Source organism: Pituophis catenifer, unplaced genomic scaffold (assembly GCF_029215685.1).
Source record: "Pituophis catenifer annectens isolate HBS135680 unplaced genomic scaffold, rPitCat1.0.hap2 SCAF_3, whole genome shotgun sequence".
In the NCBI taxonomy this organism is placed as follows: Eukaryota; Metazoa; Chordata; class Lepidosauria; order Squamata; family Colubridae; genus Pituophis; species Pituophis catenifer.
In genome coordinates, this window is record NW_027256883.1 from 62,807,489 (window position 1) to 62,834,979 (window position 27,491).

General features: G+C 35.1%; 1 protein-coding gene across 3 annotated transcripts in view; it reads left to right on the forward strand.

Annotated features, from left to right (window-relative positions):
* Window positions 1–27,491, forward strand: part of ATP9B (ATPase phospholipid transporting 9B (putative)) — a 150,954-nt gene that overhangs the window by 75,121 nt on the left and 48,342 nt on the right. For all 3 annotated transcript variants that reach the window (XM_070940655.1, XM_070940653.1, XM_070940654.1), the window contains exons 12-14: window positions 7,512–7,672; window positions 17,753–17,895; window positions 27,369–27,481. In XM_070940655.1, coding sequence (XP_070796756.1) covers window positions 7,512–7,672; window positions 17,753–17,895; window positions 27,369–27,481 — 417 coding nt within the window. The remainder of the gene's footprint in view (window positions 1–7,511; window positions 7,673–17,752; window positions 17,896–27,368; window positions 27,482–27,491) is intronic.

The following is a 27,491-nucleotide window of genomic DNA, read 5'->3' on the forward strand; positions in this document are numbered from 1 at the left end:
TGTATTAATTAAAAATCTTGTGCACAATATTTAGATCAGACTGCACTAAGGACCTGTACGGCTAAAGGTGTAGGTAGCATATTGAAACGTTGGCCTTTGATACATGAAAAAGGTGGTGTGAAATTAGCATTCTGTTGGGGTGAACAGGGAAACCATGAAGGATGAATCAACACAAAAGGAAAGCATTTCAAAACACCTATCAAGACCACATTAGTAATATTTGTCCATTTTCAAGTATGTGTGTGTGTGTGTGTGTGTGTGTGTGTGTATCTATGTGTGTTCAAATAAAGTTGTCTTCAATAATTATTTGTTCATGAAAGCTTTTGGATAGTTATGTTCCCTAGGACTAGTTGTGAAGCATCCAAATGGAAATAAAAGTTCTTTACTTTACAAGGCATTTTCTAGTTTAGATCAGTTGTATCAATCTTGAGCACCCTCTGCTGTCTGAATTAGGCTATGAATTAGATTGTATCCAAGGATCACACAAACACTTACTATGCATTTAATATGTTATTTGACATTTTTTCTGAAAAACAGTGAAATAGTTGACCTGATAGTTGTAAACTTGGATGTTGAAATTCAGTTAATATTTTTTGTAAAACATTTTAAAAACTAGTTGTACTTTTTAAGATTCATCCCTTTATTTGTTTAACCAGCTGTTAGCATCATTATATGGGTTTGCTTCAAGTAATTCCTATACAGATAGACAGACATTCTTTCACTACATTTTTCTGACTCATTTAAATTTAGATTGCCATTTTAGTGGAACGTATTCAAAGCTTTGAGGAAACTAAGAACAGCAGCCTTTGGCTGTTGTTCTTCGTTTCTACAAAGGTTTGAACTTAGATAAATGCAACATAGCCCTTAAACACAAAATGTATTATTAAATTCTAGGTTTTGACAGTTGATGAATAGTTCAGAATACATAGAAATAGAGCTGCTGACATATCATTTTGTAGTCAAATTATTTAAAAAATAAATATCTATTCCAGTAAGTACCCAGACTGAATATCCTGTTGTCAAGTTATTTTGGATTTATGTCTTCTTAAAATATAGCAAGATTTTTTTTTTATTTGTTCTAATAACTGTAATCCAGTACAGAAGGTTTGGAATAGATTTTTAGTTGTCTGGGAAGCATTCCCATGTTCAGCCATTGCTTTCCTTTGCAATTAAATAATTGAGATGCCTTGGGCAAAATACAGATAATGACAAATTCTTTTACTTTGTATTTATTAATCAAAAGGCAAAATGATATTTGGACTACAGATGAAATATGCATAAACGTATATATTTTTATATCAAACAAGTATGAACTGATAAATAAAGCAGTAAAGTTGATTTTAAAATTTACCTAATTTGAATGATACCGTAATTATAATTTTAATGTACTTTTTATATTTTAGTATTAGTTTAGTAGTGGGTTTTTTTTATATGATAGCTGTCATATTCAATAAAATACTTTGCTTCTGTGTAATATATATATCTGTGTAATTCAGATTTTTGACAGATGTCTATATTATTCTTGTGATCACTATATTATATCCATATGATATACAAGTCATATGTACTGTATATGCAAATATTTAAAAATTGCTTAGGTTTAGTAATAATTTCTCTAAATGAAAAGTAGACGAGTTAGAATATTGAAAGAATCACTGAAAATCAGATTTGAAATAACATTTGACAATAAAATTAAAAGAAAATTTAAAAAATAGTGCTTGAAGTATTAACCATAGGTTAGAGAGTGTTGATTGTTAATTTTAAAAGCATCCAGATAGGTGGATCTCTTACAAAAAAGATGTAACTCTGGCATTCTTCAGTTTTTTTGATACCCTTTTTTAGATTGTTTAAGTGTGTCCATCTTATATTCTAAACAATATATTAATTTCATTTTAATAAAATTAATATTTTAATTGATCTAACATGACTTTCCATAAATAACAGTTAAGAATATTTTTGTGGAATGCTTCACTTTTGCAGAACAATTTGATACTAGGGTCTAATCAATATAATTAAACGGAAGAGCTGTTGATCACAGCTTTAATTAGTTCTCAATAGAAGTATATATGATTAGGCTCTTAAATGGTTTTGTTTTACATTGGATGGCCTTTTAATAACGTCCCCTTTATTATTGATGTAATCAAATATTTTTTTATTTTATATTGTTTCTTAATTATCTATCATACTAGCTTTATCATTCAGAAATTAAAACTCTTGCTCATTCAATTATTTGAAATAATTGAATAATTGAGAACAGATATTTCCTTGTTTAAGCGAAGCAATATCATTCTTTCCCCTTATTGTTGGTATAATCCATTTTTTTTTACTGAAAGTGATTAGCTACTTAAAACTTGGTACATAAATTAAAGAGGATCTAAATGGATATGTGATTGTTGCCATTAGTAGCATTTTAGATTATAGAGGCAATTATTGTGTTCATTATCCTACAACACCCCCTTTACAAAACTATTCTGTTTTGTACAAATTTTCCCCAAGAGATTAAAAATTTCCAGTTTCAAACTTCTTTTTGTTATCATAGTTGTTTAAAACAACACAAATATTATGGTAAACATGAAAAAAATATTCTACAGGTATTGAAGATAGAAAAAAACCAGCCATATTAGGATTAAATTTGAATTAATTTTTTTTTTTGATGAAGTTATTTGCTTGTTTATATTACAAAATGTATTCCTTTTTAATATTAAATATTTTTTTAACAAATAACTTTTACAAATGTTAGACAATGTGGCATGGTTGCTTTTTGGCATATCAGAAAACCGTGTGTGTGTGTGTGTGTGTGTGTGTGTGTGTGTGTGTGTGTGTGTACGTGTATGTGTACGTACATAATAGAAATGATAAAACCATAAACATGTGTGAATGGAAGAAGTGTTAGTATACATAACCAATCATGTTAGCTAAGCACTTAAGTATCTCTAAAACCTTTTACATTAATTTTAAAGAGCACATAAACTTATTGAATGAGCTCCAAACTTGCATCCAAATCTATCTCCATCAATTAGGGAAGTTTTTATCCTTTTGGTTATCTGCATATGTGTACTCAGAGACTATGCATAACATTTGGGCCCATAAATGCCATTTCTCAAAGGAAACTTTGTATTCTTTTCTGTCAGGTTTTGTCTTGGCTTTTACAGTCATTCAGAGCTATGATGCAGCAAGAAAAGTGTGAGGTACTGGTTATGCATATTGCGAGACAGTGATTCTTTATTGTATTACAAAAAAAAAGCCCAACTCTAGAAGGCCAGATTAAATCATTCCTTTCACTTTTTAATGGGATTTGGATGAATAGAGTAAAATATGCACTTTGCATTCATTGATAGCATCTTTAGGTTGAGGTAATTGAGTCTTTTTTCCCTGACTGAATGAATAATGACTTCATCTGATCCTCAGCGAGGCCTGAAACTTAGACTGCCTTTGTCAACGCAAAAAGATCAGGGCTTTGAAACATGCTCTACTTCCCTGGCTTAATTTTTCTTCATTTTAATCCAGAAACCTATTTTTCTCAATAATTCAAGCATAAACTATGTAGTAGTTGAAGCTGCGGATATTGTAAGATATTTGTTCTCGTTGTGCTTGCTTTTTTAAATGTAGTTGATAAATCAGCCACTGTGGTCTTCAGCTGCCGAGTTCTCTGGGGAAGAGACTGCCCATAAACAACAATGAATTCTGAACTTTCCAGAAGAACTTTAATTCTGTTCTTATACATTTTTTTCTCCTTTTGGAATATTATGCCCTCTTACTCTTTTTAACAAACTGAACTTTCTCTGGTGTTTCTGTGTGGTATCATTATCTTGGCTACCTTATTGCAAAAGTGTCATTTAGAACCGCATATTCAAAGCGTCAACTGGTATAACCTGTTTTTGAATTAGTATGAGTTTATGATATTTGAACTAGAAGTAATTGAAATGTAATTGAAGAAATACCTTCAACAATTTTTACTTTTGTAAATCCTTTTTTTAAAATATACTGTTTCAACATCAAATATATCAATTCAAGCTAAGATAGTTCAACTGAATCTAATTAATTTCATTTGAAACTAATCTATTACACACATTTCACCATACACTGATTTAGTATAATCCAAACCTGAATACTTTATTGAAATCATTTAACTCTTACATTAATTATGATTTCTGTAATAATCCAAGAGGATACAGAAAGGTAATACAACCTGCTAGGATTGAGTTAGATTAATTGGGAGGGGGGGATTTGTAATTATTGAATGAAGTTTAAAGTTAGAACCAGAAATAAAAACAATCACTAGAAATATTCTTCTATATTTTTGGATTTACCGATATATCTCCTTCATGTGGCTTGGGAACCATGAAAGAATAGTGGAAGCAAAGTACAGTAAATTCAGTCTGAACTAATTGCATAGGGAATCATATTGTAGTTTACTTTTATTACAGGAAAACTGCAATCCATATGAAGGTTGGATTGTGCTTCAGTTTCTTGACTCTCATCCAGTCCATTGGCAGGAATGAAATACAATTAAAAATACCCACTGCTTTATCCAAATTAGTTGAAAAGAAGAATAAAGCTGCTGGTCACCTGCATATCAGTACAACCACTTCCCAAAACAACATCTCTCTAGAAATTTAATGTAGATACAGTACCCAATAACTCATGCTATAATGTGAAAAGCATAACTGTATAATTTCTAATTGGTCTTACAAATATGTTTCCATGTTTTTTATGAACGATAAATCTCAGATTTCTATTGTATTTGTATTTGTATTTATTGAATTTGTATACCGCCCTACTCCCGAAGGACTCAGGGCGGTGAACAGCCATAAAAATAAAACATGGAAATACAAAATTTAAAATAGAGATAAAACAAATTAAATAAATTTGGCTGAACCATATTTAAAACCCCAATAATTTAAAACCAAATTTAAAATTCCCATTTAAAAGCGGAGAAGTTTAGGTCAGGCCGGCTTGCTGGAATAGGAACGTCTTAAGCGTGTGACGGAAGGTACGCAGATCCGGAATCCTCCGTATCTCGGGGGGGAGCTCGTTCCAGATAGTAGGTGCCCCCACAGAGAAGGCTCTCCCCCTGGGGGCCGCCAGTCGACATTGTTTGGCCGACGGCACCCGGAGGAGCCCCTCTCTATGGGAGCGTACTGGTCGGTGGGAGGCTATTGGTGGTAGCAGGCGGTCCCGTAGATAACCAGGTCCTAAGCCATGGAGCGCTCTAAAGGTGATAACCAAAACCTTGAAGCGCACTCGGAAGACCACCGGGAGCCAGTGCAGCTCGCGCAGGAGGGGCGTTACATGGGAGCGCCACGTCGCTCCCATCACCACCCGCGCAGCTGCACTCTGCGCCAGTTGGAGCCTCCGAGTGCTCCTCAAGGGGAGCCCCATGTAGAGAGCGTTACAGTAGTCCAGACGGGAGGTGACGAGGGCATGAGTGACCGTGCGTAACGAGTCCCGATCCAGAAAGGGACGCAACTGGCGGATCAGGCGAACCTGATGAAAAATCCTCCCGGTCACGGCCGTCAAGTGCTCTTCTAAAGACAGCCGTGAATCCAGGAGGACACCCAAGTTGCGAGCCCTCTCCGTGGGGGCCAATGCTTCGCCCCCAATAGTCAGCGATGGCACCAGCTGACTATATCGGGACGTCGGAAACCACAGCCACTCGGTCTTGGATGGGTTGAGTCTGAGCCTGTTTCTCCCCATCCAGATCCGTACGGCCTCCAGGCACTGGGACATCACTTCAAGGGCATCGTTGGGGTGGTCTGGGGTGGAGATGTACAGCTGGGTGTCGTCAGCGTACTGATGGTACTCCACCCCGAAACCACGGATGATCTCGCCCAGCGGCTTCACATAAATGTTGAACAAAAGGGGCGAGAGGACCGATCCTTGTGGCACCCCACATATAAGGGGCCTCGGGGTCGACCTCTGCCCCCCTGTCAACACAGACTGCGACCGGTCAGAGAGAAAGGAGGAGAACCACCGTAGTACGGTGCCTCCCACCCCCAACCCTTCCAACCGGTGCAGCATGATACCATGGTCGATGGTATCAAAAGCCGCTGAGAGATCTAATAGGACCAGGACAGAGGAACAACCTCTGTCCCGAGCCCTCCAGAGATCATCCACCAACGCGACCAATGCCGTTTCCGTGCTGTACCCAGGCCTGAAGCCCGACTGGAACGGATCTAGATACGTCGTTTCATCCAGGTACCGGGGAAACTGTCGTGCCACCACACTCTCGACAACCTTCGCAACAAAGCGAAGGTTGGAGACTGGACGATAATTAGCCAATATTGCCGGATCCAGGGAAGGCTTCTTGAGAGGTCTCACCACCGCCTCTTTCAAGGCGGCGGGAAAGACACCCTCACTCAATGAAGCATTTATAATCCCCTGGAGCCAGCCTCGCGTCACCTCCCGGGAAGCCAGCACTAACCAGGAGGGGCACGGGTCCAACAAACATGTGGTCGCATTCAGTCTACCCAGAATCCTGTCCACGTCCTCAGGGGTCACAGAGTCAAACTCATCCCAGATAACATTCTCAGGACCTGCCTCCGTCACCCCCACTGGATCTACCCAGTCGGAGTCCAGATCTTCCCGAATCTGAGTGATTTTGTCATACAGATACTGAACAAAGTCCTCGGCTCTTCCCTCCAAGGGGTCCTCCCTCGCTTCCTGGTGGAGCAGGGAGCGGGTCACCCTAAACAGGGCGGCCGGGCGGTTATCTGATGACGCAATAAGAGCAGCAAGATGAGTACGTTTCGCTGCTTTTATCGCCACTAGGTAATTCTTAATATGAGATCTTACCAGTGTCCGGTCAGATTCAGTGCAACTGGCCCTCCAACTACTCTCTAGGCGTCTTCTCTAATATTTAATCCTACATCTATTTAAAGTCTTGTGGGAGTATAAAGATCTCAGTACCCTCTATGTACTAATATATAAAATATTGGTATAATGATATATACAGTATTTAAAATTGTATTTTTAGGGACTTTCAAAGTTAGGAATTCAATTAAAAATCATGTTATATGTAATAAAAGCTTAAAAGTGATAAAATCATGGCATTACTCTTATCTATTATTCTTGGTTAAATAGACTTGCACAAAGACAGCTATAATTTTTAATTAATGAAAAAGCCAATTTATAAAGACACAACAAAGCCACAGTAAAACATTTGATTATATTTATAATAAAATATATATTATAAAATATATCAGTGTATTCTTCTAATTTAATATAAGCTTCTAATAAGCTATGTTAACAGGAAGCAAACCCCACACTCACTAGCACTGATGATATTACTCTGGTCAAGCAATGAAACATCTGCAAGAAAACAGCCAAACGCAGAGAGCATCAAGGGCTCCATAATTCAACCTTGAGCTACACATATTCTTGTCTATTCTTCTAATTGTTTATATTTAGATATTTCAAATAAACACAAAATGTAGTTTGAATTTCAGTTACGTAGCTTAAATTTAGTTATTTAGCAAAATAGTTATTAAATATATATTGCTTCCTTTTAGGTTGGTTTGCTGGATCTTGAACTGAATCAACTGACCAAAGCACTGTTCTTGGCTCTAGTTGCACTTTCAGTTGTCATGGTAACCTTGCAAGGATTTGTGGGACCATGGTACCGCAATCTTTTTCGGTTTCTTCTCCTTTTTTCTTATATAATCCCAATCAGGTATGTATAAAATGAAATAAAATACAAATATATTTTTTTAAAAATGTAGTTACATTTCTAATTGTGAATAAAATTGATCTCAACAAGAGGAAGGTATAGAAGATATACTATATATTCTGTTAAAACATTGTATAAAACTCCATGCTGTTGTATCTTTTATTTATTTTGCTGGAGTAATTCATCTATACTGTACAATATATTTAGTTGCATGAATGTATTTTTATAACATAATCTTACCAGAAAATACAATCTCTGGAAAGGTGTTTATTTGGAAGATTTTATTTTGTTTAGATGCCTTAATACATTATTGAATTAGGAATGTTTGTGCTTTACTTTCAGGTACATTTAAAAATGTTAAAAAAAGAATAAAGTTATATTATAATTAGAATCTTATGGTTTTCAAAAATAGTTTTATTTTATTAGGCAATGGTGCTTAATTTTGAGTTCTTTTGACTGTTACGTTTTCTACATAATATGACCTAAAATGTGATCTGTTTTCCACATAGTCCCAAAACTAGAAAAATAACATTGTATTTGTTTATTTATTTATTGAGGAAAATGATCCAAAGCTAAATAGTTGTGTGTGGCAGAAGTGAGCTTTTGCTGTCATTAATTGGTGTGCCTTCATTGGGCCGCAGTAACTGCAATTAAAGATTTCTGATAACTTTTCAAATATTTATTTCCCATCTTTATAATTTTTATAATAACTCAAGTACACCTGAACTCCCATGTCCTCCTATTTTCCCAGAACACCAAATTTGTGAGTTGCATTGGGCTGAGAGACAGTGATTAATCCAAGGTCACCCAGTTGACTTCCATGCCTAAGACAGGACTAGAACTCACAGTCTCCTGGTATCTAGCCTAGTGTCTTAACCACTATACCAAATTGGCTTTCTACACATTTGATCAATCCTGCACATAATTTGGAGAATTTAGCTCAATCTTACAGAACAGCTTTAACACAGAAATGTTGGTGGGCTTCCTTTCATGAACTGCTACAGTACCTTCCACAACACTTCTATAGGATTAAGGACAGGACTTTGATTTAGCTATTCCAAAACATTAACTTTCTTCTGCTTTAACCATTCTTTAATGATACAGCTTGTGTATTTTGGGTCGTTATCTTGCTGCATGACCCACTTTCTTTTGAGCTTCAGTTCATATACAGATACCTTGACATTTTCCTGTAAAATTTTCTGGTACAATTCAGATCTTGTAGTTCCATCAATGATGACAAGCTGTCCTGGTCCAGAGTCAACAAACCATCCCCAAACTATGATATGCCACCACCGTGTTTTATAGACGAAATAAAGTTCTTATGCTGGGATGCAGTGTTTGCCTTTTTCCAGTATAACATTTTTCAGTCTGTTTTGGTCTCATCCATTCACAGAAAATTCTTCCAATAGTCTTCTGGTTTATCCATTTGGGGTTTTGCAAACTAGGCAGGCAGCAGTGTTATTTTTGGAGTAGTGGTTTTTTCCTTAAAACTCTGCTGTATCACACCTTTGTTGTTCAGTGTTCTTCTGATGGCATCATGAGTCTGATATTCACCAATACAAAACAGGCCTTTAGTTCCTTAGATATTAGTATGGGTTTCTTTGAGACCTCTCAGAGTATGGAATGCCTTGCTCTTGATATGATTTTCATTGGTCAATCTTCCTGAGAAAAATAATAGTAGTCTTAATTACCTCCATTTGTAAATAATCTGCTCGACAGTGAACTGGTGAAGTACAATTTTGGGGAAATCTTTTTGTAACCCTGTCTGAGCTGGTAAGCATTAACTGTTTTTCAGACTGCCCTCAAAAATCTACTTTGTTTCATCCATAATACACTAATTTTCCCTTCAAATGAACTGATAATCTTCCGTACATACACCTTACATACAAATATGTAGCTTTGGAACATTTTCCTAAAGAAGTAAATGAATAATTATGTTTTTGACTCGTTTGTTTAATTGAATTATCCTTCTCTAATTTTAGGACTTGTGTAGAGACAGGTCATGTTTTGGTCATACCTATGCAGACAATTGAACATTCAAAAGTTCACCAACTTTTAAGCACATTTTTATTACATAAAAATGGAGAAATTACTGTATTAAATACCTGCTTTTTATTTGTTTTATATTCTGATTGTTGGTTTGATGTGAAGGTAGTGATCAGTACATCTATTATTATTATTATTATTATTATTATTATTATTATTATTATTATTATTATTATTTGAATTTATATACCGCCCTACACATATTACAAACATTAAAAAACCAGTTAAAAATACATTAAATGATTTGGCCCACAGGCAAATTTAAAACACCCCAATTTATAAAACAAATTTAAAACAATTTAAAAGCAAGGTTAGGCCAGACCAGCCTGTTGGTATAAGAATGTTTTGATGGCACGGCGGAAAGTGCACAAATCCGGGATACTCCGTATCTCCCGGGGGGAGCTCGTTCCAGATGGCAGGTGCCCCCACAGAGAAGGCTCTCCCCCTGGGGGCCGCCATCGATTGTTTGGCCGACGGCACCCTGAGAAGACCCTCTCTATGGGAGCGTACTGGTCGGTGAGAGGCTACTGGTGGCAGAAGGCGGTCTCGTAAATACCCCGGTCCTAAGCCATGGAACGCTCTAAAGGTGGTAACCAAAACCTTGAAGTGCGCCCGGAAGACCACTGGGAGCCAGTGCAGCTCGTGCAGGAGGGGAGTCACATGGGAGCACCAAATAGCTCCCGTAACCACCCGCGCGGGCACATTCTGGACCAGCTGGAGCCTCCGGGTGCTCCTCAAGGGGAGCCCCATGTAGAGAGCATTGCAGTAATCCAGGCGGGAAGTGACGAGGGCATGAATGACCGTACATAACGACTCCCAATCCAGAAAGGGACGCAACTGGTGAATCAGGGGAACCTGATAGAAAGTCCTCCCAGCCACAGCCGTCAAGTGCTCTTCTAAAGACAGTCGTGAGTCCAGAAGGACACCCAAGTTGCGAGCCCTCTCCGTGGGGGCCAACAACTCGCCCCCAATGGTCAGTGATGGCACCAACTGACTATATCGGGACGTCAGAAACCACAGCCACTCGGTCTTGGATGGGTTGAGCCTGAGTCTGTTTCTCCCCATCCAGATCCGTACGGCCTCCAGGCACCGGGACATCACTTCAAGGGCATCATCATATTCTAAAAGAACAAAGAATAGATTTTTACAATTATAATTAAAGCAACCATCTTGTCAGCAAACAAAATAATAAGGCATTTTGCTCTATGCACAGGAAATACAGCTTCTTAAAATGTGAATCACAGCTTCTTGAAGTCTGTTTTCCTCACTAGCTCTTGAAAATAATTGTAGCCAACTTTCTGATCCATTTGAGATTATAGAATAATCTCCGATGTGTTTTAAACTCTCAAAGAAAAGGTGTAAATGAAACTAATTGATCATAAAAAGCAATAGTTACAATATTCAGAATGTAGGAGCTTTTAAATTTTGTTTTGCCATGCATAAAGACTTTGTTACAGTCCCAAGAAAAGAATGTAAATTATTGTATCTTTAATAACTATTGTTATTTAAACCACTACATGAATTTCACTTCATTGCATGAAAGTAGACAATTTTATTTTATTTCACTTAATTGTAAGTAAATTGTAAGGAACTTCATTGCTAGCAAACATATTATTTTGTCTCTTTTTGAGATTCTGGATCTATATATAAACTCTTAATCCACATAAATATAGAATTTTGAAAAATAAGGGTGGGTCTCTACTCACTAGAATATATCTGATGGGAGAGGGCATGTATTCTCTTAACACTACAGGCAAGAAATTGATATAGTAACACAGATTTCAGCTTAATATTGCAAGCTGTCCGTTTCCTAAACATAAACAAAAACAACTTATGCAACTGAAGTAGACTGTAAATAACTTTTCATACAGCAATTTGATGCCAAGGGAAGAGAACATTATACATTGAAGATTCCCTGAGTAAACTCCTCATTATTTTCATTGTCTATTGAATTATTGGATTGGAGAAAAAACAGTATTCCCAAACAGTCTATTTTGGGAATGAATATAGGCTTTCCCACCTCAAGGGCTGCTGTTTCTTTGTCATCCTGACCTTCCATCTTGTATCTTAATACATAAGTACTACTTGTGTCTTAATTTTGTGTCTTAATATATATGTGTTGTATGTCTTAATACATAAGTACTACTACATCTTGTGTCTTAATACATAAGTACTACTACAGCAATGCATAAGATTCTGAGGGACCATAGTGGAAACTATGAATGTGAATATTTGCATGAATGTGCTGGACTTTGAAAAGGCAGCTCAGTAGTGACCTAGATTCAAGTTGCCACCTTGCCACGGACATTTATTTATTTATTATTTATTTATTAATCAAATTTCTATACCACCCTACTCCCAGAGGACTCAGGGCGGTGAACAGCCAAGATAAAATACAGATAATACAAATATTAAAAGTCCCTTAAAATTATTAAATATTTTGGCCGAAACACAGATTAAAACACCTAATTTATAAAATCAAACGAATTAAAAATTTAAAAGAGGAGAGTTAGGCCAGGCCACATGCTCACTGTGTGACTTTGGGCCAGCCATTTTCTCTCAGAATAACCTAATAGACAGGCTTGTTGTTACAAAATAAGAAAGTATCTCTGGGCAAAACAGACTTGAGGTCTAAGAAAAAGATACAGCCTAAATGCAGTAACAAATAAATGTGTGTCAGTGTGCTTAAGAGAGAGGTGGGTTTTGGGGAGTGTTTGGATTTAAGTGTACATATGCAATTGCTTAATTCTGAATTAAATAAATATATATGGGCACAATTGATTTTGAATGAATGTGTAAGAGTTTGTGTGATCTTTCACGTACGTGCCTTTGATATGTATGTGTCTTCAATGTTTTAGATCATTTCAACTCCTCTGCCCATTTTTAAATACACCCAGGCATATACCCAGGCATTTTTTTACATACCCCCCCCCCACCTACATTTTGAGCACCATCATTCATATGCCTCTAAAAGCAAGCTTAGTTCAGGAAAAGTTGTGCATCCTTTCTCTAGTCCCAGAAGCTAAAAGGATAAGACCCAAGACTATAAGAGGCTCACCTTTTCTTGGCTTGCTCCACTTGGGAAGAAACTCAGCAAAAGTTGCTGCTTCAGCAGGTACACTGTCCTAACTTACATAGGTGACAGATTCATTATTTATTGAGAGTATTCTAAAATGCTCAGTAACTATTTGTTTTTAATGCGTATTTTATTATATATTGATAACAAAACAAGTGAATAGAGAGCTTCTGTTTTGGGGTTTATATTAATAGAGTAAATTTAAAAAGGGACCTGATATTGTAACTTTAAGAACCTAGGTCTTTAGTGAGTTTAGAACCTGCTTGATTTCCCTTTAACCCAGGATGGCAATGTTCTGATTATATTTTTCAAGATATATTTATGGTGCATGGCTTTTTTTTGAGATTGTATCTTACTAGGTAACCTATAGTTGGCATTATTTCATAGATGCCTATTTCAGCTTCATGAATATTTATTGAAATCAAGTTTTGTCTACATTAGAATCTGAAAAATTACTGCTCTTGGGGAATATTTTAGATTTTTTACTGATTATCAGTTATTGCTACACTAATGTAGAGCTAAACTACACGATCATAATGATCATCTGAAGTTGGCAGTTGTTTATATGTAATCAAACATCTACAATCCATCCAATATTGGGTAACAGCAAGTAAAATGTGAGCAATAAGGTAAGCTTAGTTAGAGATAAATGGTTTTTTATACTTCCCCTGTAATTCTTTTGCTACTACAGGTCAAAAATTCTCCTAAGGAATTTTATTTGGGCTAAAGGCAGCTGGAAATTATTGTGCATGACACTACAAAACTATTCTAAGTAAATCATTGGGTGAAAGGATACTATTAACCCATCAGGAGATCAGCATTCTACAAAGCTGGCAAGGTAGTGACTAACAGGATAACATAACATTATTGTAGGGTCTTTCCAAATGACTTTTTTAGCACAGCTAATTGCATAGTTGTTGCGCATGATCCTGACATGTTTCTCAAGGTTGCGCTTTTTCAGTGATCTCTCATTTTCTCAGTTTGCAAGATACAGTATTTCGTGCTGAGAAAACAATATTTTTCCTCATCTACTTTAGTTGTAACTACTCTGAAGAGTGACATTATAGTCGGACAATTGTGAGAATTTTATAACAAGCATGATTCTTACAGCCTGTTCCTGCTTTGTGCAATGTGGATCCTTTCTGTAACCCAGTACTAAGAACTCGAACTTCTGTTCATTGATAAATGATTATTATAGGATCATTTAATTAGTGTTCCAAATTATCATTAGTGACAATTTCTATAACTTAAAAAGAAAAATCTATCAAAGTTTTCATTGAGGTGTGATTCATTATATAAAGAATTTCAAGACTAATATTCTCACTAAGAAATAGTGAGAAAATTCTAAATCTTTGTCTCCTGAAGGCAAAAATTTAGAATTTTATGAAAAAGTTACACATTGTTGATTTCTGATTTATTGGACCCGCGAGGGAGATATGAGAAAGAGAGAGAAGATTTGGATGATTTGGACTACAGATTACCTTCAGATGGAGGTAGATAGTATGAATTGTAAAAAGACAATGGTAGAAAATCAAGATAAGCCTGTCAAAATTACAATAAATATTTCATTTTTACTGGCAAAAATTAGTAAAACTCTTTATCGTTTTATTATTGGGAAGGGTTTTCTTTAGGTTTCCATTCCGAGATTAAAAACATACCATTTTTATACAATCAAGAGTAAATATTGAATTCCCTTGAAAAAATATAACTTGTTTGAGAATAGTTCATAATACTTTTTATAACCCTAAGGGTGATTTCATGCACTTTTCCAAGCAGCTTAGATCAGTATTTTTCAAACGTTTGAAGACAGATTTTTTGAAATTCCATATAAATTTGCATATGATGCCAATTTTATCCATTGTTGAAAACTTGGAATCAGTGTAATATTCAGCCTATCAATATTTATCTTCATTAAAATGAGTGTTTAAAATCTGTCTTCACAAAAATACATACTGTATTATAGGTATGTACTGTAGTAGTCCTAATTTTCTTCACTTAAAAGTTTATATTCTATGTGAACATTAGTCCACAAAATTTTAAGTGATGAGGTTTTTTTTCCCTTCAATACTTCCAATGTTGTACCTGCGGGAGGTTATTTATTCATTAGGTTTTTGTCCTGCCTTTATTACTTTATAAAATAATTCCCATATTATTCATGCCTAAGTTACTTATTTGATTTTAAAAATTGAATTTATAAACCCTCTACCACCCCAAACTTATCTTTTAGATCTTGGGAACAGTTCACATAAGACCACCTATTTGTGTGAACGACATTGTTGTTTTGCAGAATGAATCTTAAGAAACAGTGGTTTGCATTACATATACTTTCCTTTCAGTTGATTACTCCCAGTGTATAAAATATATACACTATTTAACTATGGAGACATAAGGATAATGCCTGAAATTCTTAATGATTGCTTTTGTTACCTGAAATTTCAATAGGTCTGTATTTAGAGATGTCTGGATGGTTTTCTCCATTCAGTTCCTTTCCAAAGCATCAGAAGAGATTTGAAGATTTAAGAAGAATATAGGTAGAAAGAGATTGATTTTCAGTTATGTATATTTCAGCTTCAGTGCAGTAAATTATAGGGATTCTGGGATTATATAATAAAAGCTTCATAGAAAACATTATTTGGAAGAGAAGTTTTGAAGTAAAGACTTAAAGGGAGACTTTTGTCCAAATATATTAATATCTATGACTTTCTGTACTGTGATTGAGTACAATCTCATATAAATCAATAAGTAATCAATATATTGGTAGCAATAAAGGACATAGTTGGTAACTCATCTTCAAGTCATAACTTCTTTTCCCCACTATGTCAACATGAGCACTCAAGGACAGAGCAAAGTCAAAGATTACTTACAACTTGCAAATTGATACCGAAGACATGCACCAGATTGAGTACACCAAATCACCATATTATCAGAAATGTCTCGATTAAATATTGGGTAGGCCACTCTAGAAAGGTAGATTTGTTATTTGAAACAAAACCATGTTCTGGATCTCTGCCAACTCCAAGACCTGTTCTAATAGCTTTGCAGCTCTAAACTCCAACTATTCCTACCAATGCTAGGTTGGCCTGCAATAAACTTCCCTCATCCATTACTTGATCGTGGAGGAGAGGGATGATCTTGCTTGCAACACCAAAACCTAGTTGGACATGGGGGAGGATCCCCTCTTAGAAATGTACCCTCCAGGTTACAGGTATAGAACAAATCCACAAATTTGTGTAACCACAAATCCACAGCAGATCCCTGTGGAAAGTGGCTTTTCTAATCCTGGAGTCTTAGGTAGCCTTTAAAAGAGCTGTAGAAGATATTGAAAAGTGTGAGATCCTCTGTGAGATTGAGCCATATAAATCAGTTAGGACTGTTGTTTATTTATCTTTCTCTTTGCAGTGTAGTGGCATCCTGCCCAAGGTTTCTCAACTGTGTGGCTAAATTTGCACTGGAGTTCCCCAGGCTATTAGTCCTGGGGGACTTCAACTTGACTTGTCTGGGCCCACCGTTAGTGATGGCTTAGAAGTTTATGACCAGCATAACAACCATGGACGTAAGCCAACTTCTTGAATACTCAGCCCACAATGGAGATCACTTATTAAATCTAGTCTTTTAGCAATGTGATCTGGGCTCAGGTTATATTAACACCATCCATTGCAAGAAAGTGAGGCTTCTTTGATTAGCCTCCCTGGGTTGCTGGTGAACTCAATTGAATATCAGAAGGAATTTGAAGTTTTTCTAAAATCTCTGGGGCACAGTCTGGTTGAAACTTTAGTTGGAATGGAATGAGATGTGACAAACATCCTGTGCAAACAATGAAGCAACTTCACTACTCTACTCATATTCTGTCTGCAGACAGCCAGCTGGCATCCCATTTAGTGCCCAGGCCCCTTCTGGGTAAGGAGAGGACAAGGCAGCCTTGCAAGGCTGCTTTAAAGAATATTCTTGTGTCTGTCAAAGTTGCTCAAGTTGAATGTTGATTGGGTAACCCCTATAGAGGTTATCTGGGAAGCGTTTGAGCCAATTACTCCTGAGAAAATAAACAAGATCCTTGGGGCTATGTGTTTTGCCACCTATGTTCTGGACCTATGACTTTTCTGGTTGATCAGGCTTCCTGGGAAGTGGCATGCAGTTGGGTTGGAACAATGCTTAATGCCTCATTGTGGGAGTGAGTGGTGTTACCTGCCTTGAAGTACACAGTGATATGCCCATTCCTCATGAGGCTATCCTTGGACTTGACCATGTTGGACAGCCTTTGTTCAGTCTCCAACCTTTCCATTTTAGAGTTGATTACTGAGAAAGTGGTAGGTACTCAGTTCCAGGCCCTGGTTAAAATGGATTATATGAACCCTTTTCAGTCACGTTTCAGGCCAGATTACAGAACTGAGAAAACAGGCTAACTTTGTGGCTGACTCGTAGAGTGCATGACCTGAAGATGAGGGTCATGCATCCATATTAGCCTTCCTCGATCTCTCAGCAGAATTCTGTATTATCAGCCATGGTATTCTTTTAGACCTGCTTCAGGTTTGGGAGTTGGGAAGTACTATTTTGCAACCATATTAAAGAAGAATTCAGTTCTGAATTTAAAAGATAAAGTGCTCACAGTGAGCGTTTTTCCTGTGACAACTTATGACTTTACCATAAGAGAATAATATGCCATTACAGAAGTTTACTATTAAGGTGCCAAATATAAATACTAAATTGAATTAATTATGAGATGGCATACTTACAATAAAGGATAGAATAGGTATGCATAATATTGCTGATTTCAAAGAAAAAAATTAAAGCACGGCTTGTGGTTTATAGTCATTCCTAGTGATGAAGTTCCAGGATCTAAGAACATGTATATTCTTTATTTATATAAATAAAATTGCAGATTTAATTGCACTATTTCCTTTTTTTTTTTTTTTTAATATTCAAATTAAAGTTGTTAAATTCAGGAGAGTCTGTTTTCTTTCCAGTTTACGTGTAAATCTAGATATGGGCAAAGCAGCATATGGTTGGATGATTATGAAGGATGATAATATACCTGGAACAGTTGTCAGGACAAGTACCATACCTGAAGAATTGGGACGCCTTGTATATCTATTGACAGATAAAACAGGTACATCTTGGAAATATATTTTATGGATGAACTTTATTCAGAAATTACTAGTTGTCAGTGTATATTAACCAGTATACCTTGATTAGGTGCTTCAATCTAATTGTCAAATTAGTTCCTTTTAACACTACTGTTTTTGGTATATTTAGGTGATTAACTGGGAAAAAACACAATATGGAATTTTACTAACCAAAATGTCTCTGTAAATGGAAAACTGCAGTATGTGTGCAAATTAAAGGACTGTGCTCAAAATGAAAGTAATGTGTAGGATTTTAAGCCAAAATTTCCAAGGCTGTTAATTTTGTATTTTATATCTAAACTGGTAAAAATAAAATAGGAGAGACAAAAGTTGCAATGGATATCATTAAGTATTGGATCCATTAGTATTTCCACATAGTTTCAAAGGTACTTGAATTATGCCATAACATATCTAATTTCCCCATTAAAACCTGGTTGCTTAATTTCAAAAGCTATGATTCTTTCAGCCATTTCTATGAATGGTCTCTTGATAGGTTTATATGTTCTTGTCACATACCATGTAGGGGCTTTCCTATATTGAAAATTTTAAAAAGAATAAAGTAAAAGCTTACAAATATCTTACTGTGGCTCTAGTTTCTTTTGAAATGATTAAGAATTATTTGTAAAGTCTAAAGTGCATTACGTTACTAACATAATTGCAAGGTAGTCCTTTGTATGATTGTAAATTGGGTTTGTGCTTCATCAATAAGCTTTTTGACAAGAAGCGTCCATCACTGTGGCTCTCTCATTTGCCACAGCAGAATAGAAAATGAAGTATCCCAATGATTGCATTATAGTTTCCTTATTGTGGGACAAGAAAGCAATGTGGTATAATTAGGTTTGATTGGAGTGCATGTTTCCGGTAAGATCTGAAATTAATGATGTTGCTATAGTGACACATCTGCGGCCACCAGTGCGTGAAACATAAAGTAATTCATTCGACAAGAGAAGACATCTGTTAACCGCAAGGATGCAGAGCATATTGACACTGACCAGAAATACTAGACGTTATGTGATAAATGAACAAATGATGCTTAAACAGGAGGACAGATAATTTGTACTTAATCTGCTGGGAGAACTTTAATCTTCTCACTGGCTGCATTTGACAATACCATTGTTTAAAGAACAATGCTGCAGAGAACTCATAAATTTTAAAACTTAACTCAGGGTGCAGCCTATTAAAGCAATACATTAATTCCTTTGTTAGAGAGTTTTTATCTTCATGTAGAACAAAGCCATTACTAAAAACACCCACTAAAACAACAGGTTCTTTAGGACTCACATTTTAATTATAGCATCCATTACCCAAAGTGCCAGGTTGTTTGGACTTGAATCACATATAAGTTTGACAGAAAGGCGTCATCCATTATTGGGGGAATGCTGTTTCCAGTGTTTTCCAAGGGCAGCTGAGCATGACATTTCAGTCTCTCTAGGGCATGAAAGTTCCTACAACAAAGAAAAAAAACAAAGATACTTGGCAATATTTATTTAATGTTTTTGACATCTAGAGTGTGATACTCCAACTTCCCTGCCCTTCCTGACAGCAACCATAGTATTCAATTATAACAAATAAAAACCATCTTCCAAGCACAGTTATTTACTAATGCATATGCGCGCATTTGAGTGCTGTAATTAACATTTTAGCGGCTGTGTGGACCAAATGAGATACTTAACACATGTAATAGTTGAACAGATGCATAGAGTAATGGAATTCATAATCTACTGGGGAAGCCCTGTAATAAGAAATAATGTGTTAACACTGGAGGTTTGTGTTTAAAATTTATCTACAGTTAACATATGTCAAGCATTGCATGGCAAAAATAGGAACGTCCTTTCATGAAATTAATGCAGATGGTAAGCTTAGTATTTTGGATATCCAAGTATATTTTCTTATAATTATCCATATTTTGGGATATCAACTTCTTCCATTTATGCATACGAAATAAGTGGGAATCTGGGTAAAGTCTCTTTGTCAATTGTAAAACTCTTCCAGAAGAGATCTAACTGTAGTATGTATGTATTTATATATTTATTAGATTTTTATTTCACCTTTATTATTTTATAAGTAACTCAAGGCAACAAAAATACTTAATATTCCTTCCTCCTATTTTCTTCACAACAATCCTGTGAGGTGAGAGAGAGTGGTTGGCCCCAAATCACCCACCTAGCTTTCATGGCTAAGGCAGGACTAGAACTCAAGGTCTCCTGGTTTTTAAAATGGTACCCTAACCACTACACCAAGTTCTCAGTTTTTGTTCAGTTTTCTAAAATTGCACCCTAATTTTAGAGTTCCAAACTATTGCTATCTTAGAATAACAGAGTTGGAAGGGACCTTGGAGGTCTTCTAGTCCAACCCCTTGCTCAGGCAGGAAATCCTGTACAATTTCAGACAAATGGTTGTCCAATCTCTTCTTAAAAACTTCCAGTGATGGAGAATTCACAACTTATGGAGGTAAGTTGTTCCACTGGTTAATTGATCTAACTGTCAGGAGCTGTCACTATTGTATAGTGTTCATTCTTGGGCTAAGGACAACTCAGAAATTTTTAAATATATTTCTTATTTTTTAAAATAAATAAATGTTTACCATAATTTCTTTAGCTTATTATCTACATCAGTGCCAGGTTTCTTCATTTATGTTAAACTATATTTTTTATGAACTCTGGCATGGCTTCTGGCGCAAACATCATCAGTCCCTTTACCTTGCTCATCTTCCTTTAATAATGGATAATGTTGTATATAGCATGTTCTCATATTCTTCATCATACTTCCTCCAGGGAGCTGGGAAGAAGTAAATGTATGTAAAATATATTTACATGTAACATATGTAAAATGTGGAAGAACATCTTCTGAGGAAGATTCAGTATTAGACTTAAACTTGAAATTCTAGTCCCTTGCAAGACTCTTTTCCTGATAACTATCTTCCATAATTTCTTATTTCATGAGGTATCTAAGGCCATATGAAAATGGATTTATCAATTTCAGCAGTATGGCCACATGAGGATCTATTTTGTAAGTATTGCTTCAAGTCCCAAACTTATTCAATTAAAGAGAAGCATGTTAGGACCAAGATCTGCTGGCCCTTCTTAAAATGCAATTCTTCCACATTGATACACTGAAATGATGCATGGGAATCCCCTAGGACTCATTTAAATCCCTTACAAATATTTATTAAAGATTCCTATACATATTTCATTCTTCATCTGGATGCCATTAAAGTGATGTTTCTTTCTATGAATTGGATGAGTGCTTTTATTTCCACAAATGGAATAATCAAATGTAGTGGCTGATGCACTTTGCAAGAAACTTCATTTTTCTTCATTTTCACTACAAATTACTGAGACCACCTTCAGAGCTTGAAAGTTGTCCTAATCAGATAAAAAGCCAAGTCAATACTACCATTTAAATTAGACAGAGCAAATTTCAGGCCTAATTTTAGACTACTAGATTTCCTCATCAGATCATAAAAATCTCAAGGAAACATTCTTGAAATATTTTACCTTGTTGTACAGATTCGCCACAAAAAACCCTTAACCTTTTTTTAGTATACTGACCATGGATTTGAGAGAGAATTTACATTTTCTAGTCTCTTCCTATTTACAATTCCGTCCTATCTTACTTTCATCAGGTCCATGTCCTCTAACATCTCTATATTTTTTCTCCTGTGTTTAATGATACAATTGTGGACAAAAAAATTTAATGCTATAGAGAACATGTTTAATAAATAGCATTTTAGAAATCTTTCTTATTAAAGTTTCTGGAATTCACTACTTATCATAAACAAAATTAAAACATCAGTAAAATTCCCAAAACCATTTTTAAAATGATACAGAAAATTAAATTATAACTATTTTATCCAAACATATGTGATAAAAGAGCTCTGTTCTGGAGTCTACAAGCTGGGGTTTATAGCTTTTCCTCTATGTTGAGAAAATCTACATACATTTGCCTCAAAGGGACAAGATATCATAGGTCCATTTTTGTCACTACAGGAACAATGTTGAGAAGTTATTCTGAGGAGTTTTTCTTCACAGGTGACTATATTTTATTAGTTGATTTATCTAACAAAAGACTCCTATTGTCTGATTTATTTTGGTTCCTTTTACCAACTAAATTTATCACTGCTAGCAGTAGGCAAAATGCTTCAAATGCAGAAACATTTTCTGCTCAAAATAACTGGCTCAAGTCTGAAATGGGTTGTCCCAATCATTCTGGAAATGCTTGAAGCAGCTCTATTTCAGGTGCAATTCTGAGCTTCAGTTGGCTCCTGATGGTTGGAATAACCCATTTTGAAACCAAAAGTACTATTTCAAACTTGAAATGTTATGTTTCAGGCTCAAATAACATTTCAAATTTATTTTGCATATCCTTAATTTCTGTCTTCCAACCTGCCACCAAGAAATGTTTGGCATTCACATCTGTTGGTGAAATTTGTTTGAAGAGGTTGGTTGGTTGGTTGGATGGATTAAACCATTTATAGGCTATCACACTCCTAGTGACTCTCAATCAGTGGTGGGTTGCTACCGGTTCTCCCCGGTTCTTGCAAACCGGTAGTAGAAATTTTGAGTAGCCCTCAAGCTATGTTGCATATTGGAGGAAAAAATCTTTTCTTGATCTTATTACCTTTTCATAAGTGAAATGGGTCCGTTACAGAACAGTATATGTATCAGAAATATTTCCTTTTGTTCACCCTTCTACATTTTTCAGATTGTATCCTTTTACAGGTAATCCTCAATTTATGACCACAATTGCAACTGAACTTCTATCACCAAGCAATGCAATTGTAAAGTGGGTCTCACCTGATTTTATGACCTTTTTCATTAAACAGTCATTAAACATTTCACTGCTGTTGTTAAACAAATCACATAGTTGTTAAGCGAATCTGGCTTTCCCCATTGTCTTTGCTTCTTAGAAGCCCACTAGGAAGGTTGTTAATGGTGATCATGTGACCCAGGATGTTGCAACTGTCATAAATCCATGCCAGTTGCCAAGCACCTGAATTTTGATAATATGATTGCAAGGACACCATGACAGTCCTAAGTGCAAGAACCTGTTGTAGATCACTTTTTCAGTGTCATTCTAAGTTTGAACAGTCATTAAACTAATGGCTATAAATCAAGGACTGTCTATATAGGAGTGGAATAGTATTTCCTTTGTCTGTTGAAACATACTACAAGATTCTATACTGCTTAATGTGATTAACCCCAGTACTACTGCTACAGGTTTACTTCAGTCTGGGGACAGTCCTGAATTCATAAATAAATGAAATATAAGCAACCACAGTCCTACACATCTGTTTGGATCTCCAGCCATAGTCATCCATAGGAGGCAAGATTGGTAAATGGCAAAATGTGCATTGCAATTTATTATGCAAATCACCTGACTGCAGGGGACATTGGTTAAAAAAAAAAAAGACCAGAGTTTCACATTCTGACTTTGCAACACACATTTTTTCTTTTTTTTTCTGTCACTGAGATGCCAGATACCAGATTCATATTTCCCCAGCTTTTATTGACCTGTTTTGACCAGATACTTAACACATGCAAAAGGAGATGGAACACAACTCCTACAAATTCTGTGATAAAAAAATAGAAGCAGTAGAATCAGATATTCCATAATAGATGTTTTTATTTTAACAAACTATTTTCATTATTATCAAAATCCAAGTCAAATTTTCATAGTGTCTCAATTATAACCCATAACTGTCTTAAATTCAGGATATTTCAGTGTATGGACAAATAGCAGAAAAATGAAATTCTTTATATAAGAATTTATTAATCATTAATGAATCAGATGAAGACTGAAATATGGTAAACCTTGGCTTAGTAAAAGCATTTTCATAATAATAAAAAGTGCATTTTTATAGTGCCTGACTATTCTAATATATATAATTGCATGGAGATGAAGAAAAATAAATACTTATTTGTAACTTTTATTTTCAAGTAGTTATGACATATATTCTTCCTTCCCTATTGCAGCTGTTCCATTTCATCTGGTTGTTTCTGCAATCCAACCAGAAGAAATACTGTGTGGGTTGGTACTTGCCTTGCTCTTTGAAGCATAAACATAAGAAATATTTTTCTTTTCAAAATTTATACTATTTTTCCTAAAGCACAACAGACATTGAATAAATTCATTCTCAAATATATTAACATTTATGATAGGAAGAGAATGGAAAAAATTCTTGAGTTAAGACAATTCGTACTTGGCACTGATGGTTTTCCTGACTGGAAATCAATCCTGACTGTTCATGGAAGGACAAATTCTGAAGCCGAAGCTCAAATACTTTGGCCCAACATATTGTGTTATTGACACAATGAACATGAATTTGGGCAAACTCTGGGAGACAGTGGAAGATGGCATGCTATGGTCCATGGGGTTGTGAAGAGTTGGACACAACTTAGCTACTGAATAACAACTGATATTTTTTTTAAAAAAGACTCAAGCAGAGTTAGCTCAGTTGACACATCCATTAGACAAAAAACACAATGTTTGCCTTAGAGTAAGGAAAACTAGATTAGGCAATTGTGTTGGACTGTACTTTTAGATATCTATATAGTTTGGCTTTTCCTTAATAGTCCTTTTCAGTGAGTATCATTATTTTATGTGAAATTAAATAATATTACTATACTCAATCTGATCAGCCCATTGATGCTTCTTTCTTTAAGCATGATGTATTTCTACCCAAACACAGGAATAATTATGCCCAATTTAATAGAGTAAAAACCCCAAGCAAAACAGATGTTGGAACTGTTACATCAGGAAGATATCCATTGGAACTTTGGAATAGGAGCTGACCTTGGAAAATGTCTAGGTTTGCCAAAAATAAAAAAAAAAGTGGTGTGTGAGCCATCAGTCACCGCCAATGGATGGTGTTTTTGCCTTCTGCAACCCTAAAATAATAATATTTCCCCTTTGATTTAATATAAAGTCCTACTTTGATTTTAAATATTGTTTTAAATGTTAGTTTGTTCTGCTGAGAAATTGTTTCTAAAAAGTACAATTCAAGCACAATTCCAAATCCATGTTTTTAACCTGTAATCTTTTTTTCAGTTCTGAAATCCGCATATCCCTGTTTAAATCATCATTTAACACCATTTAGACATCGTTTATGCTTTCTAAGGAGGTTGGATATAAATAGAACAGGTCTATTTAATGATAATAAGTTCACACATCTAAAAATAGTATGGCGACTATAAAGATAATATATTCTGGGGTGTGGTAAAATGAGAGTAATTTTAATATCCCCATTGTCCAAAAAAATAGGCTTTACCCTTTTTTGAGTCTTAATTATTATGTATATAAACTTGCTTGACTGAATTAACAAATGAATCTGTCCATTGATGACTTCTTGAGTCTGCCTTATCATCACACCCTATATCATCCACTCTTCAATTAAAGCTTTCTTGGAATCAAGGATGTCACTGTTGACAGTGGTGAACATAATGTCACTCCTTGACTGACACCCTATAGTTTCTTACAGATCGGAAGTAATACTAAAAGCATACTATTTGTGTTGATTCTGAAATTCAAGGTTTGGCACCAATTAACGGGCTAAATTTGTGGAAATGGGAAGTAGTTATAATTTTCAGTTGCCTGCTAGAGGTAGCATGCTTATCTGCTTTACCACATGGTTTTTTTTTTAAATGTTTCTTCAAGTGATAGTCCATTTTTTTCTAAAGAAATACAGTTCATAACAAAATATTTTTTTGTTATGTTTTTAGCAATTCTTAATAATATTCACCTGACATTATTAATATTGACAGTATTGAAAGATTAGAAATGAGTCGCAAAAGCATGCATAAACAAAAATATACATCCTATTTTTAAAAAGAATATATAGAGTGGCATGGAAGCTTCTGTTAGAGGCCCTTCCTTGATAGAAGGAATGCTTGCCATCATGTCATATCCTATCATGTTACATACTAGTCATTAAAACTGAGTTCCTTAACATTTCAATTACTGCAAATCCGTTCAATAAAATATTAGTACTATCTTGCGGAAGAGGACTACAATACAAATACAATGAACAAAGTAAAGCTGTTCTACTTCCTTCTGTATAAATTGTCAATTAAACTGAAAAAAAGATGAAGGTTTCCAAACCAGAACAAGATGTGTTATGTGCATTTCATATAATTTATATAATTTAATTATATAATTTAATTTATATAATTAAAATTATGCAATAGAAATATTTTATATATTTATGTCAGCATTCATATGCATAATTATGTAATTGGCATTTGGGCATTGTTGATGTTGGTTCATGTCATTTGTGTAATTTTATTTAATGGAATTCAGAGGGGAGTTTTTCCTTTTGTTATTGAACTGTGATTCACAAACACTATCAAGTAACATAAATCAAAGATGCATAAAAAATAATAAATAAAAACTATTACACATAAACATTCATATTTATCATTTTTGGAAAAGTTGCAAATAGAATATATTTTGCAATTAAGATAAAATACAAAGTCCAGCCATACTGATAGAATTGTGATTCCTGGCTCTGGTGCTTCATTTAACACTATGATATTTTCTAACATGGCATGAACATGCCTTGTTAGCCCACCTCTCAATTTTAAAATTATCTACAATGTTAGGCAATTCTTTTTTTAACTGCTATGATTAATAGGTTCCTTGTTTTTAAGCTTGAGGTTTGATTCCATGAATAAGTACAGTAATCACATTGCTGGGAAGCATTCAATTCTTTATTTAGTATTGATGCTTATCTCACCAATTTCATGCCAAAAGAGTATCAACTGATCACATGACCACCACAAATGAAGTAAAGATATGAAAAGCTGTTTCACTTCTGGAAATTCAGGGTTAATGGGCAATAGCCAAATTGGTTGTTAAAGTAATTTTCTTCTAGCATGTGTTATCAATAGTTGTCAAGTTGTATATTATTCCTGTGGCATTCTAGAAAGCAAAATTAGTAGCTCTGCAATCATCTTTATTTTAAAAAATGCTTCTGGGTTTAAGTATTCATTATTTCGATGTATGCTTATATGCAAAGCGGGGAAAGGGGCATGCTGGATTAGTAGGAAGAAAACACCCTGTGTGGGATTAACCTTATATTCATTCCTGTGTGCTAATAAGTGAGTGTTTTATGACTAGTTATACCCATTATGGCAACTATTTGGGGAGAACTCCAGGATCTACTTTCAGAACTTTCCTACTAGCCCAAAAGAGTTCTGTGCTATATTAATACAGTATATATGGTCAGAAATGTACAGACCATTAGAAATCTTTGCTCTTTAGTGTAACCCCCTTGAGAATGCTAGCACTTAATTCTATATTCCAAAGATGACTGTACTTCTACAATTGTGTATATATTTGGATTATGCAGTATATCTTAAATATAAAGTAGGTCAAATGAATTTATTATAACTTACAAGATGAATAATATTTTCATCATCATACTTATAGTTGCATGTATTCAATGTTTGTACTGCAGGTACACTGACCCAGAATGAGATGATATTTAAGCGCCTCCACCTAGGTACTGTTTCATATGGAACAGACACAATGGATGAAATTCAAAATCATATTATCAATTCATATTCCCAGGTATTTAGTT